This window comes from Mastigoproctus giganteus, chromosome 1, assembly GCF_048544385.1.
Source record: "Mastigoproctus giganteus isolate SK-2022 chromosome 1, ASM4854438v1, whole genome shotgun sequence".
Taxonomy (NCBI): domain Eukaryota; kingdom Metazoa; phylum Arthropoda; class Arachnida; order Uropygi; family Thelyphonidae; genus Mastigoproctus; species Mastigoproctus giganteus.
Genome location: NC_143575.1, coordinates 265225926 through 265240785, shown reverse-complemented (window position 1 = coordinate 265240785; position 14860 = coordinate 265225926). Strand labels below are relative to the sequence as shown.

General features: G+C 38.5%; 1 protein-coding gene and 1 pseudogene across 2 annotated transcripts; both read left to right on the top strand.

Moving 5' to 3' along the window:
* Positions 1–351, top strand: part of LOC150091909 (acetylcholinesterase pseudogene) — a 6266-nt pseudogene extending 5915 nt beyond the window's left edge.
* LOC150091908 (acetylcholinesterase-like) lies at positions 321–14860 on the top strand. Of its 2 annotated transcripts, none has more exons than XM_090377405.1 (4): positions 321–339; positions 9074–10646; positions 12569–12747; positions 14749–14860. In XM_090377405.1, exons 2-4 carry the CDS (start codon positions 9133–9135, stop codon positions 14805–14807), a joined length of 1752 nt encoding a protein of 583 aa, XP_090233531.1. In that variant the 5' UTR covers positions 321–339; positions 9074–9132; the 3' UTR covers positions 14808–14860. The 2 variants fall into 2 exon arrangements, with proteins under 2 accessions (XP_090233531.1, XP_090233522.1); XM_090377396.1 differs by lacking the exon at positions 321–339 and adding an exon at positions 7116–7194.

Here is a 14860-nt window from a genome sequence, read left to right as displayed (position 1 = left end):
AGTCATCGACTGGACTCGAACTCAGGTCTTTTCCACCCGGTGTGGAGAGGTCGGCAATCAACCGAAATGTGCTACCTTCGAGGGCGGTGTACCAGTGGTTTTTGAACAATGTTCTTTGATCCAGGCAACAAACTGCCTCTCTTTGGCCGGACCTTCACGTATCCCGACCTACTAATAAATCCAGTTTAAAATAACTCAGTAGTATTACCATTTCTTAAATCGAATTAGAAATTTCTTTTAATTTAATGGGAAAATTTTGTTAAAATGCTTATTTATTTATCATTTCAGATGAAGTGGATTCTTGTGAACAAAAAGATTCGAGAAAAACTGCCTGGACCAGTTCGTAAATAAATTTACATAATTACATTTATCGTTTGCATTTGGTTTTATATTCACTTGCTCAACTGTAAAATAAATAAAAAAAATGAAAAGAAAATTGTTCTGAGTTAAACACATCCTCATTAAGCAATGAGGGTCGCTTTTCTGTTAAAGTTAAAAATAGGCAATAAATTATTGAAATTAAAAACTTCAACAATCTTACAAATAAACGCTAAGATAAGATGGACAGTACGTATATACTGTCCATCTTATCAGTTTATCAGTTTCACATTACAAGGCAGAAGGACCCAACCAATTTGATAAAGAGATCTTTCGCGGGTGGCATATGAGCTATGTTCTTTGAGGATTTGTTCGTATTGATAGGGGTAAATCCTCAAAGTTCCCCTCCCATCGAACGATAGTGTTTGATCAACACAGGTAGATCCTTAAAGTTCATTCATAAACATCTAAAGACAGTGACTGTTCAATGCAGGTAGATCCTCAAAGAAATCGGAACTCTGTGCTCATTAAGAAAATTGACATACGTATTACAGTACACATCAGCAGAAGTGATACAAGAATTTCTCTAAAAGCATGAGTTATCAATATATCCCAGAGGTGAAACTGCAAATTGTCACCTTCCCCGCGAGATTCTCAAACAGTCCGTAGTGTTCTTTACCAACCGTACCAAATTAACAGTCGGGCTTCTTACTCTTAAGGATCCATATAGGTTCTTTCACAGCTAACTTTCAGGTTTCTAATCATCAATTTGCCTATTTCGGTGGGATGAAAAATAAAATCACGACTCGACAGCAGTCGGTTGCAATGGACAATGTAAACAAACTTCTCGTTCCAAAACAATCTGCAGATGTTCAATTAAATTGAGGTAATATGAATTTGCAGGCAATATCACAAATCAAGTTGAGTGTTATCTTTATTTTGTTCTTCTAGACACTCTCGCACAGTATAGGAAAATCGACCACAGAATACATGCAATTTAAAGACACAGAGCTATATGGCCCTTGTTGAAGATTCTTCTAAAAGCACACTACAGGCCCGATGTTGTTGTTGGGTTTTTAGCAGTATCGGCGAATAAGGCCATGCTGCTCCGTATATATTGTCTGTCTATTTTTTGTTTGGTGGATGAAAAACTTAGTCTCTAGTAGGACGAAACCATGCTATCTTCGCCTGAGACCAGCTAATCCCGGCATGTTGTGTTGTATAAAAGGCCCATAAAAATTCGTCATGGCATCATCCGGTTTCGGAGTCAGGCCTTTACCGTCCAGTGTGGAGAATACTGTGATCCTACCAACAGTGGTACCCAGGAAGGCTTCTGTGGTTGATTAGTATTACTACAATTGATTTAAGAAAGAAAGCTTATACAGCATAAGCTAAAAAAATAAAATAAAATAAATTATATAAAAAAACCCTCCCCACTTGACCTATCCATTCCTTTCCACACTTTGTTTCGTTCTTCATTGAATTTATTTAAGGTAATACACGTCCACCGAATGAGATTGAAGTTTGTTCCAGCACTCAACCACTCTTTGACTGAAGACAAACTTCCTCACATCTATTCTGCAACCATCGTTCCTCAATTTGAATTTATGTGCGTTGTCTGAGCAAGAGGAAGAATCCCATCAACATTGACCTTTCTCAAACAATTCAACGCTTTAAACAACTGAATCAGTTCGCCTCGCAAGCGCCTCTTCTCGAGATGTCGAAATTTTCATATCTGAGTCTGCTTTGGTAAGTGAAACCTTTCGTTCCCCTCTCCAATCTCGTTGCCCTCCTCTGTATTCGTTGTAGCTTCTCTATATATCCTTTCTAAAATGAAGCTTCCAGACCAGACCCGTAGAACTTAAGATATCTACATAAGAATGGGCCAAACACCGAACCCTTTTGGACTCCACAGATGACCAGCTTCTCCAACTGAAACATTCCTTTATCTACAGCAGGAACTTGCCCATAATGCCTCAGTGTTCTAGTTTTTACAGCAGTCTTCCATGTGCAATAGTATTAGAAGCTTTTCTGAAATCCAAGTATATGTTATGAAATGTATTTTTTGCATCAAGTTCCTTTGTCACTGCATCACAGTTCCCAATCAAATTGGTGAGACAAGATTTTCCTTTAACAAACCCCAGCTGTGACTGAAGTATAACTGAGCTCCTGTGTGCATCGTTCTGCACTTCAGTGACTCCATTATTTTCTCTGGAACGGAATTTATGTTCGATGTAATTTTTCAACATTTCCATTCTCTTTTCTGAATCCTCGCTGTTGACTTACTATCCATCATGCAAAAATAAATTATTGGGAAATCTCTTGGTTGAAATCCAGATTATGAGTACATCTTGGTGCGGGCATTGCCAAATTCGGGATGGATTCAAGTATTATTCTTTCAACATACAATAAATCGATGAAAGTACATGAAGCGTAAGAATTCCTTCCTTGATGCTGAATTTCTCCAGAAAGGTTTAATAAATATGATTGGTATTTTATTAATTTTAACCGCACCCACGATTCTGAATTGTCTCTTGTTAGCCTGCTTTGTAATGGATTTAATGCATTTCATTTGGTAATTTTCTGCAAATATTTCAATTTCATTCATAGAGGCTATAAATCTATTTAAAATTTAGCCTCTGGTCAGCCAACAAACTTCCAATTGTAGCGATAAGTCACCATATTCATACGCAATTTCTTCCAAAACAAGATTTAAATCGCCTATATGTTATAGATGAACATCTACACTTATATTTATGACCTTCACCACAAAGTCATAACTTCAGTTAGTTGCTTTACAAATGTCTCAGCAGCCAAACTTTCTTCACGAATTACAAAACAAAATGATAATCGGATGACCAATTTCATTTTCTAACTTTACAAAGCCAATTTTTTTCCAAACAGGGCTGGAGCACCTTCCGTAGTTCCAAAAAATATTTTCTTTAAATCCATCTGTCTTCCATCAGCAAAATTTACAAATTCCACTATGTTGCTGTTATTAGGGGGATTTTAGGAGCGTCATCGACTAAGGGCATATTGCTCCGTGTATACTGTCTGTGAATTGCATGAGTTCTGTGGTCGATTTTCTGTTTGCTGGACAAAATCCATGCTACTCTCGACTGAAATCGCCTAATTCAGCCACGTTGTAAAAAATGTCCGTAAAAATTCTTCTTGTCATGGATGAGACTCGAACTCAGGTCTTTTCCACGAGGTGTGGTGAGGGGACGGCGATTCTACCAACCATGTCACCAACGAGGGCACAAATTCCATTAATTTATTCAAAATGTCCAATCCCTTGGTAAATATGCCGAATCCTCCTCCTCTAACATTAATACACACAACTCCTCAAGAATTTGTTGCGAACTAATTTGACCATAACGAGCAATTATTGCCAATCGAGCGATATTATTAATATCCGTGCTTTCATCAAGAGGAGTACAATCATCACTAGAAATTGGTAATTTTTCATGTGGGTTTTAATATATAACTGATTCTACATTGAAGAGTGCGATTGGACAATGGCATTTCTTTGATATGTCTTCTTTGCTGTTAAATCATTAAAAATATCCTCAGTACAATCCATAAAAGCTTTCTTCAGGTATCCATCAATAGTAAAACGATTACCGTGTTTTCCTATACACAGATTACTACCAAATGATTCTGGCAGGTCATAGGTTGTCCACCACCTCCTAGACATCGACTCCAGTAGATGTCTGAAACGTCATCTCTTCTCACAGTGTGTGAACAGATGACGGTTATCTGTTCGTGCAACTCACTTTCCGTTCCAAAACAATCTAAAGGGGTTCCATTAGATTCAGGTCAGGCGAATTTGGAGACAAATCAAGATGAGTGATATCTTCACTGTGATCCTCGAACCAGTCGTGCACAGTACAGGAAAATGGACCACAGAACCACTGAGCAATATGACCCTGATTGCTGATGCTATTAAAATCCTACAACAACAGCAGCACACTACAACCCACCCCGACGACACGCGCATTATCGTCTTAGAGATCGCGTTTCTGTCCAGGAAAAAATGCAACATGGCAGGGTGGTCTTCTAAGTGCTGCCGTCATACCTCCATGTTCAATATTATGCAATCACCGCCACCTGCCTGTAGTGGCCTCATACATGATGGATCCATGGATTCGTGTTGCTTGCGCCACACAAGAAGGTGGTAGCGTAGGCGTATTTCACCAGGTATTTGGACTCATCTGACCAGCTCACTACTTGTCTACAGTCCTCCAGTGTCCGACCAGGATGTTGGTGGCTCCACAGCATAAAACAACAGCCGAAGCTCTTTGGTTGTTCTTTAATACTGTGGTGTTGTTCGTTAATTCTGCGAGCTATTTCGCTTAGTCCATTAGAAGTGAAGTGGTTACAATTCAGTATTCAATGAGTGCATTTTTTACATAGTAGGCATTTGAAATATTAGTGATAGATCTCCATTATCTATGCAGCCAGTCTGCCAGAGCGTTAATTCTTTTAACCTTCCTTCCTTAAATAATGGAAGGATATATAACTACTCCTTGTATTGGTGGCAGAAACATGCGACAAAAGTCTCTTAACAATAATTTGTGGTATTTGCAGAACTCTTTCTCCTCTGCTGGTGACAAGAAGTAAGTTCTAGATATCTCTTCTGATCTTCCATTATCAAAAGCTTGAATAAACTGACTATTTGCTTTCTTCCTAAAAGTTTCCAGCTTCTCAATGCTGAGAAATTATGTTTTTAATTAAGAAGCACATAATATAAGGCACTGCACCCAGTTGACATGGATGACCAGTGCAATATTGAGTTAGTTTGTTGTGGCATAAGCACTGGATCCTCCTATGTAGCACAGTTTGTAGAATCGCCGTTCTACGAAAAAAAAAAGGAGGAATCGAACTTAGGTGGAAAAGACCTGAGTTCGAGTTCCATCGATGACGCGAGGAATTGTAATGGGCCTTTTTCACACCGTGGCCATGAAATGCCTGAGTTTAAAAATAAATTCACCTTATTGTTTAAAAATTATAAGAAAATGAACAAAAATGCCTTCCCCCCAAAATTGTATCGCTTGCCAGTAAATCATCGCTTGCAAGATTACCATGTTTCCAAATTTCTTTATAATTATACCCAGGTACAAGAAATACAGATACCTTTAAACTTCAAGTGGATCTTAGTAACAATGGCCTCTTATTACTACACTAAGTTTGCAATGGGTTCATATTTCTTTTGATAAGAGCCTGCAATCGTGAGACTAAGCTTAGAACGCCATTATCTGTTGAGATAATGTTCAACGCAAAGAGACAACGTCAATTACCAGGGTTGAAAGACACTAAACTGTCAAAGAGATGGAGCTTTGTGAAATATGATAGCGGATGCGCAGTATTGAATAATTAGTGGGGCTACAAAAAACGGATGTGTTGACAGTGGCGATGCTGGATGTTCCTGTTCTGTAATAAGGCTGTTGCGTGAAGTATTTCTCCTTAACAGTGACGCAATCTGCAACTCAAGGTTGCTTTATTTAGCAGTTAACCTTGTGGGAGACAATTAGTGTAGGTAGATTATAATTTTATATTTCAACCTGATTTTTTCCAGTGTTTCTTGAATTCGCTGTAGTAGTATTGCAAAGATGGACTTTGTTCAGGACTTAAGAACAAAATCCATCTTTGAATTGCAAAGATGAACTATGTTCTGTTGTTCTGTCCTGATGTACTATAAAGCATATTAAAGTTTTTAGGGTTTTAGGAGCATTCCTAAAACCCTATTCGATTTTCTGTTTCCTGGACGAAAAAACCGAATTTCCTAGAGAAAAAACCATGCTGTCCTCACCTGAGACCGACTAATTCAGCCACACTATGAAAGAGGCCCATAAAATTCCTCCAGTCGTCGATGGAACTGGAACTCAGTGGACAATGTTTTAATGGAAAGTTAAATCAAATAATTTCAGAACCACATTACCGCGAATGGCTGCTATACTAAGGACTGTTCAAAAACGACTAAACAAAAGACCAACTCCGCCCTGCAGTACTCCATTTTAATCCAGATTGCAATGGATTCTTTCGAGACGAACTGTGCTGTCGTTTGGAATTAATGAGATACAAATCACTGGCGTCCTTGCGTAGAATCCACTTGAATGAACCTTCTTAAAATTGTCCGGTTGGAAAGGTTTCACCTGTGCCCGCAGCAACCTCAAGAGACAATTGATGATAGGACATTGTTGGGTTCTGTCTTGTTGTTAGAGTCAGATAGAGGTCTGTTCTGGTTGACATAGCCCTCGTGCGACCTTGGTCAGCTCTTCTTGTATCAAATATTTGCATTCGGCGATATCACAACAAAATATTCATGAAAAATGTTTTGTTCTGTTAATTTTGTCGAGCAGTGTAGTAACATGTCCAGGATATGGAATAGACATTAAAAATTCATATCACCAAAGGGGGATGTTAAGAGATGCTTATAAAATGCATTATCTTCTGCCATATCTTCATGCATTATCTTCTGCCATACACGATCAATAAAATCAATTAAAAATGAATTAAAAAATGGTATATCGATTTCTTCGTTATATTGCGATATTTCAAGTGGACCATCTTAAGAACAGACACTTATACTAAGGGTGTGTTTAGAGTATATCTGTAGGATTTTTTTTTTTTTCTGATAAGAGCTTGCAATCGCTGGACAAGTGCTATTGTGTACTGATCAAAAGCGCTCAACTCCCAAAGGGATTTGCTAGAACGGAAGCTGAGCATTACGTAATTATGGAGGCACCGAAATGGCTCTGTCAACAGTGACATTAATCAAGGTTATCACGTGATACATTTCTCCTTAACAGCCACCGTTTGAAGGTAATCGTGAGCACCTCGTACTTTGTAGTAAGCCTTCTGTGGTACAGTTGGGTAAGTACATCCTCATCTTACTTTATTTGATTTTTTCTCATATTATAACTTGAAGAAGAAACCAATTTTAAGATATTAATAATTTATTATATACTCAGTGACCAAAAAATTACAAATGTAAGTTGTCATGTGCTATGACACGACTTTCTTAGCATCAGATAAATAATTTGCACTTTCCTGGGGCTTCTGAGTTGTTCCAGTTACGAGAAAGGCAGCTATTTTTCTGATTGTCAGAGAGAGATGTCATTGAAACCACGTTTTGCAGGAGCTACAATTGACAAAACAAAGAAATTATGGTTGGTTCACTGGAGGAAATCTGATTAATTGAATAACAAGTTTAATCTTGACCTTTCTGTGACAACCCTTAAACTCTGCTCTGTCGTTGGACCTCTGACTGATGGAGTATGGACTAAACTCCGCTCCGTATCACTGTTGGTTTGTTGAAGATCGTCAACTTCCTTCTGTATTTCTTCAGAAGAATGGACCAGGAAGAGGAAATTACCTTGTTAATTTTTCGTCTGAGTCTGATGTGGTTTATCAACCTTCTTCATTCCCTGAAGAGGATGGGACCATGGAGATAACTTTAACTTGCTGTGACCAACTGGAACTGGTTGTGGGATGATTTTTCCCATGGCTTAGGCTTGCTGAAGATATTCGAGTGTTGCTATTCTTGGTGAGTGGGATCTGTGACCAGGTGTTGCCGACTTCTTCCTGCTAAGAGCCAGGTACTGGCTGACAACATAACATATCATAATATTTCCACACCCAACACACTACATGCAAATATCCGGTTTTGGCGTAAGCTTCGACACAAGAAGTATAGTAGCGGCTAATAGGGGGATCCCTGGTGCTCGCCACGACAACATATGAATATCCACTGAACGTGCCCCTGAATGGCGTTGCCAACCAAGACTGGACTGTGGAACACTAGAAAACCTCCTGTGGTCTGAGGAATCGCGATTTGCACTTTTCTGCCCCAATGGTAGGGTGAATTTTTGTTATGAACCTCAGGACGCCATGGATCTTGGCAATCACATGTCCACCACTAAAGCGGCTGAATGGGAGGAGGTTATCCATGGCATGGAGTATGTTCTGTTGGTACGAAATTGGTAGCTCATACTAGAGGGCTTATTACCACCAATGGATAACTTTCTGTCGTATTGGACCAACTTCACCCTGAAAAGCTTCATTTTTATGAGGATTGCGATGAATCCTTTCAAGACAAACAACGTAACTATCCACCCTGCAAAAATTGTATCTGAATGGTTCGAGGAACATTCCCAAGATTATAGCATCTGTCCTCACCCACTAATTCTCTATATCCGAATGCAAATGTGAATGTCTGGGATACGTTTGAAAAGGCGGTTGGCTTCGTGCTTCTCTACTGACCACACCACAGCAGCTGAAAAATATCCTAATGGGACAAAATTTGACACTACTATATATAATAAAGGTGTCTAATTTTCTTGGTAGTTGGTGTATTATATAATACAGACAAAAAGGTCAGACGTAAAATTTTTAAAATGCCGCACAATTTCAGAGTTAGAAATGTGTCAGATTTTGCAACCATTTGACAACTTCTTGTTATTTCTTGGAGGAGTTGTTTAAGTCCGATTTTAAGATATTCTGTGATGAACAGTTTGTTTCAGCAAGCCCAGTGGTGAAGTCTTTAAAAATATTATCAGAAAACGCTAAAGAGGGATAATGATTATTTAATTCCTTGCAAATGACCGACTGGTTGACTATTTTAAGTAGTAATACAAAATTAAACGTAAATAGTAAAGAAAAAGATTAATTAATGAGTTAATTATACAATTCTTAACTCTTTGCAAGTAATAAACATTGTATATCCGCTAACTATTCTTTCTTCTTCTTACAGACATCCATTTTTTGGGAGACATCATAATCACAACAGCAAAAGCAAGTATATTTTAACCAATGGCATTCAGAAACTGCATCTTTGTAATTGCAGCATTTGCAATCTGTTTTGGAGACTATGCTAAAACACAAGCAGCATCAGAAGATCTTATTGTGAACACGCGAAAAGGACCAATTAAAGGTAAAAATATTGATACACCAGGCGGGAAATCTGTTGATGCATTTCTTGGAATACCATATGCCAAACCACCAGTAGGGAAATATCGCTTCCAGCCACCAGAGCCTGCTGAAGCGTGGACTGATACCTTGGATGCTACAGAGCTTCCAAATGCATGTATGCAATCAAACTTTCTGATTATGGATGAAATCCTCAGTGAACAGTTGAGAGCTATGATAGAACCTAAAAATCCTAAAGAGGACTGTCTGAAATTAAACGTGTGGGTTCCACACCCTAGACCTCAGAAAGCTGCAGTTATGATCTCGATTTACGGTGGCGGTTTTGTCTATGGGTCGAGCGATCTGTTCATCTACGATCCAAAAGTGTTCGTTTCTGAGGAAGAGGTCATTGTAGTGTCAATGAATTACCGAGTCGCAAGTTTAGGATTTCTCTATTTTGGGCGTCCTGATGCACCAGGAAACGTAGGATTGCTTGACCAGACCATGGCCTTTCGTTGGGTCAAAGAGAATATTGCTGATTTTGGGGGTGATCCAGAAAACGTAACGTTGTTCGGAGTGAGTGCAGGTAGTGCAAGTGTGAGTTATCACCTTCTGTCTCCACTCAGTCGAAACTTGTTCAATCGGGCAATCATGCAGAGTGGAACTGCAACTTCTCCTTGGGCCATGCAAGATAGAAGAAAGGCAGTGTGTCGAGGACTAAAATTGGCGAAATCCGTGGGATGTCCTCATGATAAAAACAACCTTGATGATGTCATGGAGTGTCTACGAGAGAAAGATGCCCAGGATTTAATGAATCATGACTGCAAACTTCATGGAGCTATGGATTATTCATTCGTTCCAATAAGAGATGGAGTTTTCATTGAGGAAGATCCGGAAATATTACTGAAAAACAAGAAGTTTAAAAACACGAGCATTCTCCTTGGGACAACTTTGAACGAGGGAACTATATTTCTACCTAGAGACCTCCCCGACATTTTTAAAGTGGTTGATGACCTCACCATCACGTATAAGGATTTTTTAAAATCTCTGAGGACATTCTTTCCTTCCGATAACGAGCTGATCGAACAGTCCATTATCCAGGAATACACAGATTGGATAGATTCGGACTACATTGGTGGTGTCGATAAGTCTGTGGGTGATCGCCATTTCGTGTGTCCAACTGAGCAGTTTGCCCGAAATTTTGCCAATGCAGAAAATGATGTCTATCTTTATAGCTTCCAACACAAACCACCTCCATTGATAGAAGGAATTGCTCCAAAGTGGATGGGAGTTGGTCGTGGTGCAGAACAATTTTACGTGATGGGATTTCATTTGAATCCGTCAACGAAAAGTGGCCCTCAAGAAATAATCTTGTCCGCTCGCATTATGAGGTTATGGGCAAATTTTGCCAGAACTGGGTAAGTTTTCGCTTTTCAAACTATTTATTACATTAGGCAATAGACGTGTAAAAATACATGAAGATGTAAGTAAAATTACATTGCAAAAGATTTTTTTTTTCTGATTGTTATTTTTTTATGAAAACACGAAAGATATTGAAACCTATAGAACTTTATACATCACATTGTTTGAGAAGATGAAAGAAGACAATTTTTGACATTACACTTGAGTTTCTGTACATTGTTATTTTCAGGAAATAAGTGTGAAGGAAGGTTGTTCCAGAAAACAGAAGTTTATAGAATAAATAAGGAAGAAGAGCAGTTGATTCTGTCAGTTTGAATTTGGACAATAAAAGGATGGACTGGTTGCAGCACGTTTCGACTATTTTGGAAGATAGAGGGAGTAACACCGACCATGGAAGCGTCTACATGAAGCGTTTGTTGAGCATGGTGAACAGTCTGGTCTTGCAGCTGCTGAGATCTTGCACATTGTTGGGAGACAGGGGTTCAGCCTGTATTTCGTCAGATTCCTTATATCTTGGTTATAAGATTCCTTACACCTCTCAAATATGTGATTCCCTGATGAAGAAACTCTGGAACGGTGACATATCGTTCAGGTGAACTGCTCTGCTAGGTTCTTGTGGGCGTTATCTATTTCTGGGTTCGCCAGTTGTGGGACTTCCTGATGGTCTGGTTATTCTTCTACTCGAATCTCTCACTCTTTTATGTCCTTGTTTTACCTCCGTTCTATTTCTATCCAGGGGCTCAGCTGTAATGTCCTACTTCACTAATCCATATGTTGCCCCAGAATTGTTCAATCGTCTTCTGCTCGTATGGTCCATTTCCAACTTTCACTTTTTGTCCGATACTCCTGTAGAAAGCTCTTTGGTTTTCGAGGAAGATTCGGTAGTTTATTTTAGCTCTCTTTCGATATCGGAGTACCGAAAAAGAGCTCTTCTTTGCATCGGAGTAGTCTTTTGCTGATTGCGAGGAGGTTCTGCTTCTGAGTGTAAGTATTCTCTGATTTTCAAATCATTCTTGGATATCATGACCTCGTCCTTTGTCTCTTTCTGCTTCAGCTGCTCTGGGTTACATTTCTCGTTGCCCTTCATCCTCTGTTTCCGTGTTATCGATATTCTTTGTTGTTGATCAATCACATCCTACTCGAAGTTTTCCAAGATTGCAGGAGCTATCAGATTCTTCGTGACGATGGTCCTTCTTTGGTCCCCTGTTAGCTGTTTGGTGACGTGAATATCCAGCAATCGTTCCAACCACTTGGTATGTATATTTTACTTGTAGATTGCCATATTGGTCTGCAGCTTGGTTATTTTATAGTATGTTCGCATGATGAGCGTATTCATTTCGAGGCTCCACTTCATGCGACATTAGTGCAGTTGCGCAGGAAGCACTTTCAGCTGGTTGGTCTTCCCTTCCATTGTCGTAGCCATATGGGAACACGCCACTTGCTCCACTGCCTTCCTCAGCAGCCTGTCTCTGTCTTACTTCACTATCTCTGGATTTTCGAAATGACCCGTCTGCCTGAGGCCTGAACGCCAATGACTTTATGCCGCCCCACACTCGACGCAGTATGATTATTATTTCTCTTCGACATCATCCATCTATGGAGGTGCACCTGCTTAGCTTCGGCTTACGTCCAGTGGTAGTATTAGTTCTTGCGAGTAAAACCAGACGGCGCCACGATCTGCCTCAGTAGAAACTTTGACCTTGGAGAGGTAGGTCCGCTGAAGCGACTTTCGGTATATTTTTTTAATTGTTATTCTTCTTATAATTATTGTGATTTATTATGTCGGTCTCCCAGCCTGACGGATACGCGTTCGCTTCCGCTTAAACGGGAAGTGAACCCGGGTCTATCAGGCTTGTAGTCCAGTGCCAATGCGCCCCTTTTTTATTTTTATTTTAATCTCACCTATTCTGTGTTCTAGCAATCCTAATTTGTCCCCAGATGGCTCTGAAGGCGATGAAAAATGGCCTGTTTATACCACGGAAAAAAAGGAGTATTTAATTTTCGATAAAGCAGAGTCGAGTTCGATAGGTCGTGGACTTCGTTCCAGGCAGTGTGCCTTCTGGCAATATTATGTGCCCTTCTTGTTACAATGGACAGGTTAGTATACTGTAAACGTGTTTGTTTAGTGTTTAATCTTTGTTTTTGATGATAATTAGGTCACGTTTTAATTGGAAAGCAAGTCTACTGAATTTTTGGAATCGAATTTCACAGGATTATACTCGAAATTAATGGCACATGTTAAGCACTGAAGATAGTAGATTTAAATAGTTTTAAATATTTATTTGGTAGACGTTACCCTGTTTTTCTTAAATGATATTTTTTTTTAAATACGAATTTACTGGTGATAATAATAAATATTATTTGGATATTTTACAAAGTACTTGAAGAAATGTATTCAGTTTTATGTCCATGTGTTGATCACAAAGTTAATTACTATATTAATTTATTAATATTAATAAATTTTAACGATCTTAAATAGATTTTTAATATTATTAATGGTATTTACGAGATTCTGTAGAGAATAATTAACACTGTTCTGCATTTTGAAAAAAAATCATTGATGTTTCCACAAAAAAAAAAGGTATTTTTTAATCACTTTCTAATGATGATTTCAAAAATGACTTCTGTTTATTTTTTCCACCACGCCTGGTTCCTTCAAGAAATCACCGAAGATTTTGATGTTTCATAAATTTTGGCAGAATTTGTGCACTGTAATTATAACAAAATGCTTCTTTTACCAGACTTTTGTATTTAAATACATGTTGAAAACAGCATTAAAAAAAAAGCAGTGTGAAAAAAATCCACTAATCAGTCACCTATCATTTTAAAAACTTACAATGAATGAAAATTTTGTTTCTTTGATTTTCTTGCATATTCTTCTATTTTATACTCCCTCATCAGCATCCAGCAATAGCCAGCCATCATGTTGACATTCTACTTGCCCTCATACTTCATCTCCACGTCTTTATTGTCTTGGTGAAACCTCTCATCCTGTTCTTCACTACTACCTTCGAGATGTTCTGGGAATTAGTCGATGTAGCAGTGTAAAAAATGTTCTTTGACACTCATGTTGCTGCCCATCTTCTTGAACTTTGCCAACATATTTCAACTATATTCCTGTAGTCTGGATTCTAGTTGTTCTCTAAGTTCCCAGCAACAGATCTGAAAAGAATCCATGCTTGTTTTTCTCTTTTATTCATAGTTCACTCATCAGAAATACCTTGTTTTAGTTCCTTTTGGGTAATCGATGGGAATTTAGTATACAAAGGTAGTTGAAGCAGAGACCTTCCTGAGGCTTTCACAAACTCTTTCATCAAACCCAGTTTGATTTACAAGGGTAGCAGGACAGATTTGGAATCAACCAGTTGTGGTTGGTAAGGTTTTAGGAGCATCAGCAGCTAATTACGTGTGTTCTGAGGTCGATTTTATCCCAAAACCAGAGTTTTGGGAGAAAAAAACAGAGTTTTAGGGATCTTTTTCAGATTGTGAAAAAGATCCCTAAAAATTCCTCCCGTCTTCGACGGGATTCGAACTTAAGTCTTTTCCGCCCGGCATGGGGAGAACGACGATCCGACCAACTGGGTTACCTACAAGGGCGGTCTCCCACTGGCAACAAACTGCCTCTCTCTGGCCGGACCTTGACAACTCAGTGGTTACTTCTTGCCAGCCAAATCAGGGTAATTGCAAATGGCATAGTCTTCCTTTTACCATTTTTCCATAATCTCAACTCTTCAAAACAGCTTCAGCAAACTTTGTGGAGTCCATTTTTTATCTTGGTCACCGAGTTTCACTCCAAAATGATCACAATACACGTTTTGTAGAGATTCTGTAATATCTTTCTTGCTCAGCTGTAAATGAAAATAAAAAAATTCGAAAGAAATTTTAAATTTATTAGTATTGTTTATTGGTATTAGGACTGTTAAAAATTTACAAAAATGTGTCCTGACTTACTAATAAATCCAATTTAAAATATGACGTGGAAAATTGTATTTCCTTAACATTAACTCAGTAGTATTACCATTTCTTAAATCAAATTAGATATCTGTTTTAATTTAATGGGAAAAATTTGTTAAAATGCTTATTTGTTTATCATTTCAGATAAAGTGGATTCTTGTGAAAAGAAAGATTCGAGAAAAACGGTCTGGACCAGTCCCTGAATAATTTCACTTAATTTCATTCATCGTTTGCATTTATAGATTTTTATATTCAC

Coding starts and splice junctions, on each gene's coding strand:
- LOC150091908 (XM_090377405.1), top strand. CDS start 9,133: ATGGCATTCAGAAACTGCATCTTTGTAATTGCAGCATTTGCAATCTGT. Junction 10,647..12,568: donor GCAAATTTTGCCAGAACTGG/GTAAGTTTTCGC, acceptor TCTGTGTTCTAG/CAATCCTAATTTGTCCCCAG. Junction 12,748..14,748: donor CTTCTTGTTACAATGGACAG/GTTAGTATACTG, acceptor TTATCATTTCAG/ATAAAGTGGATTCTTGTGAA.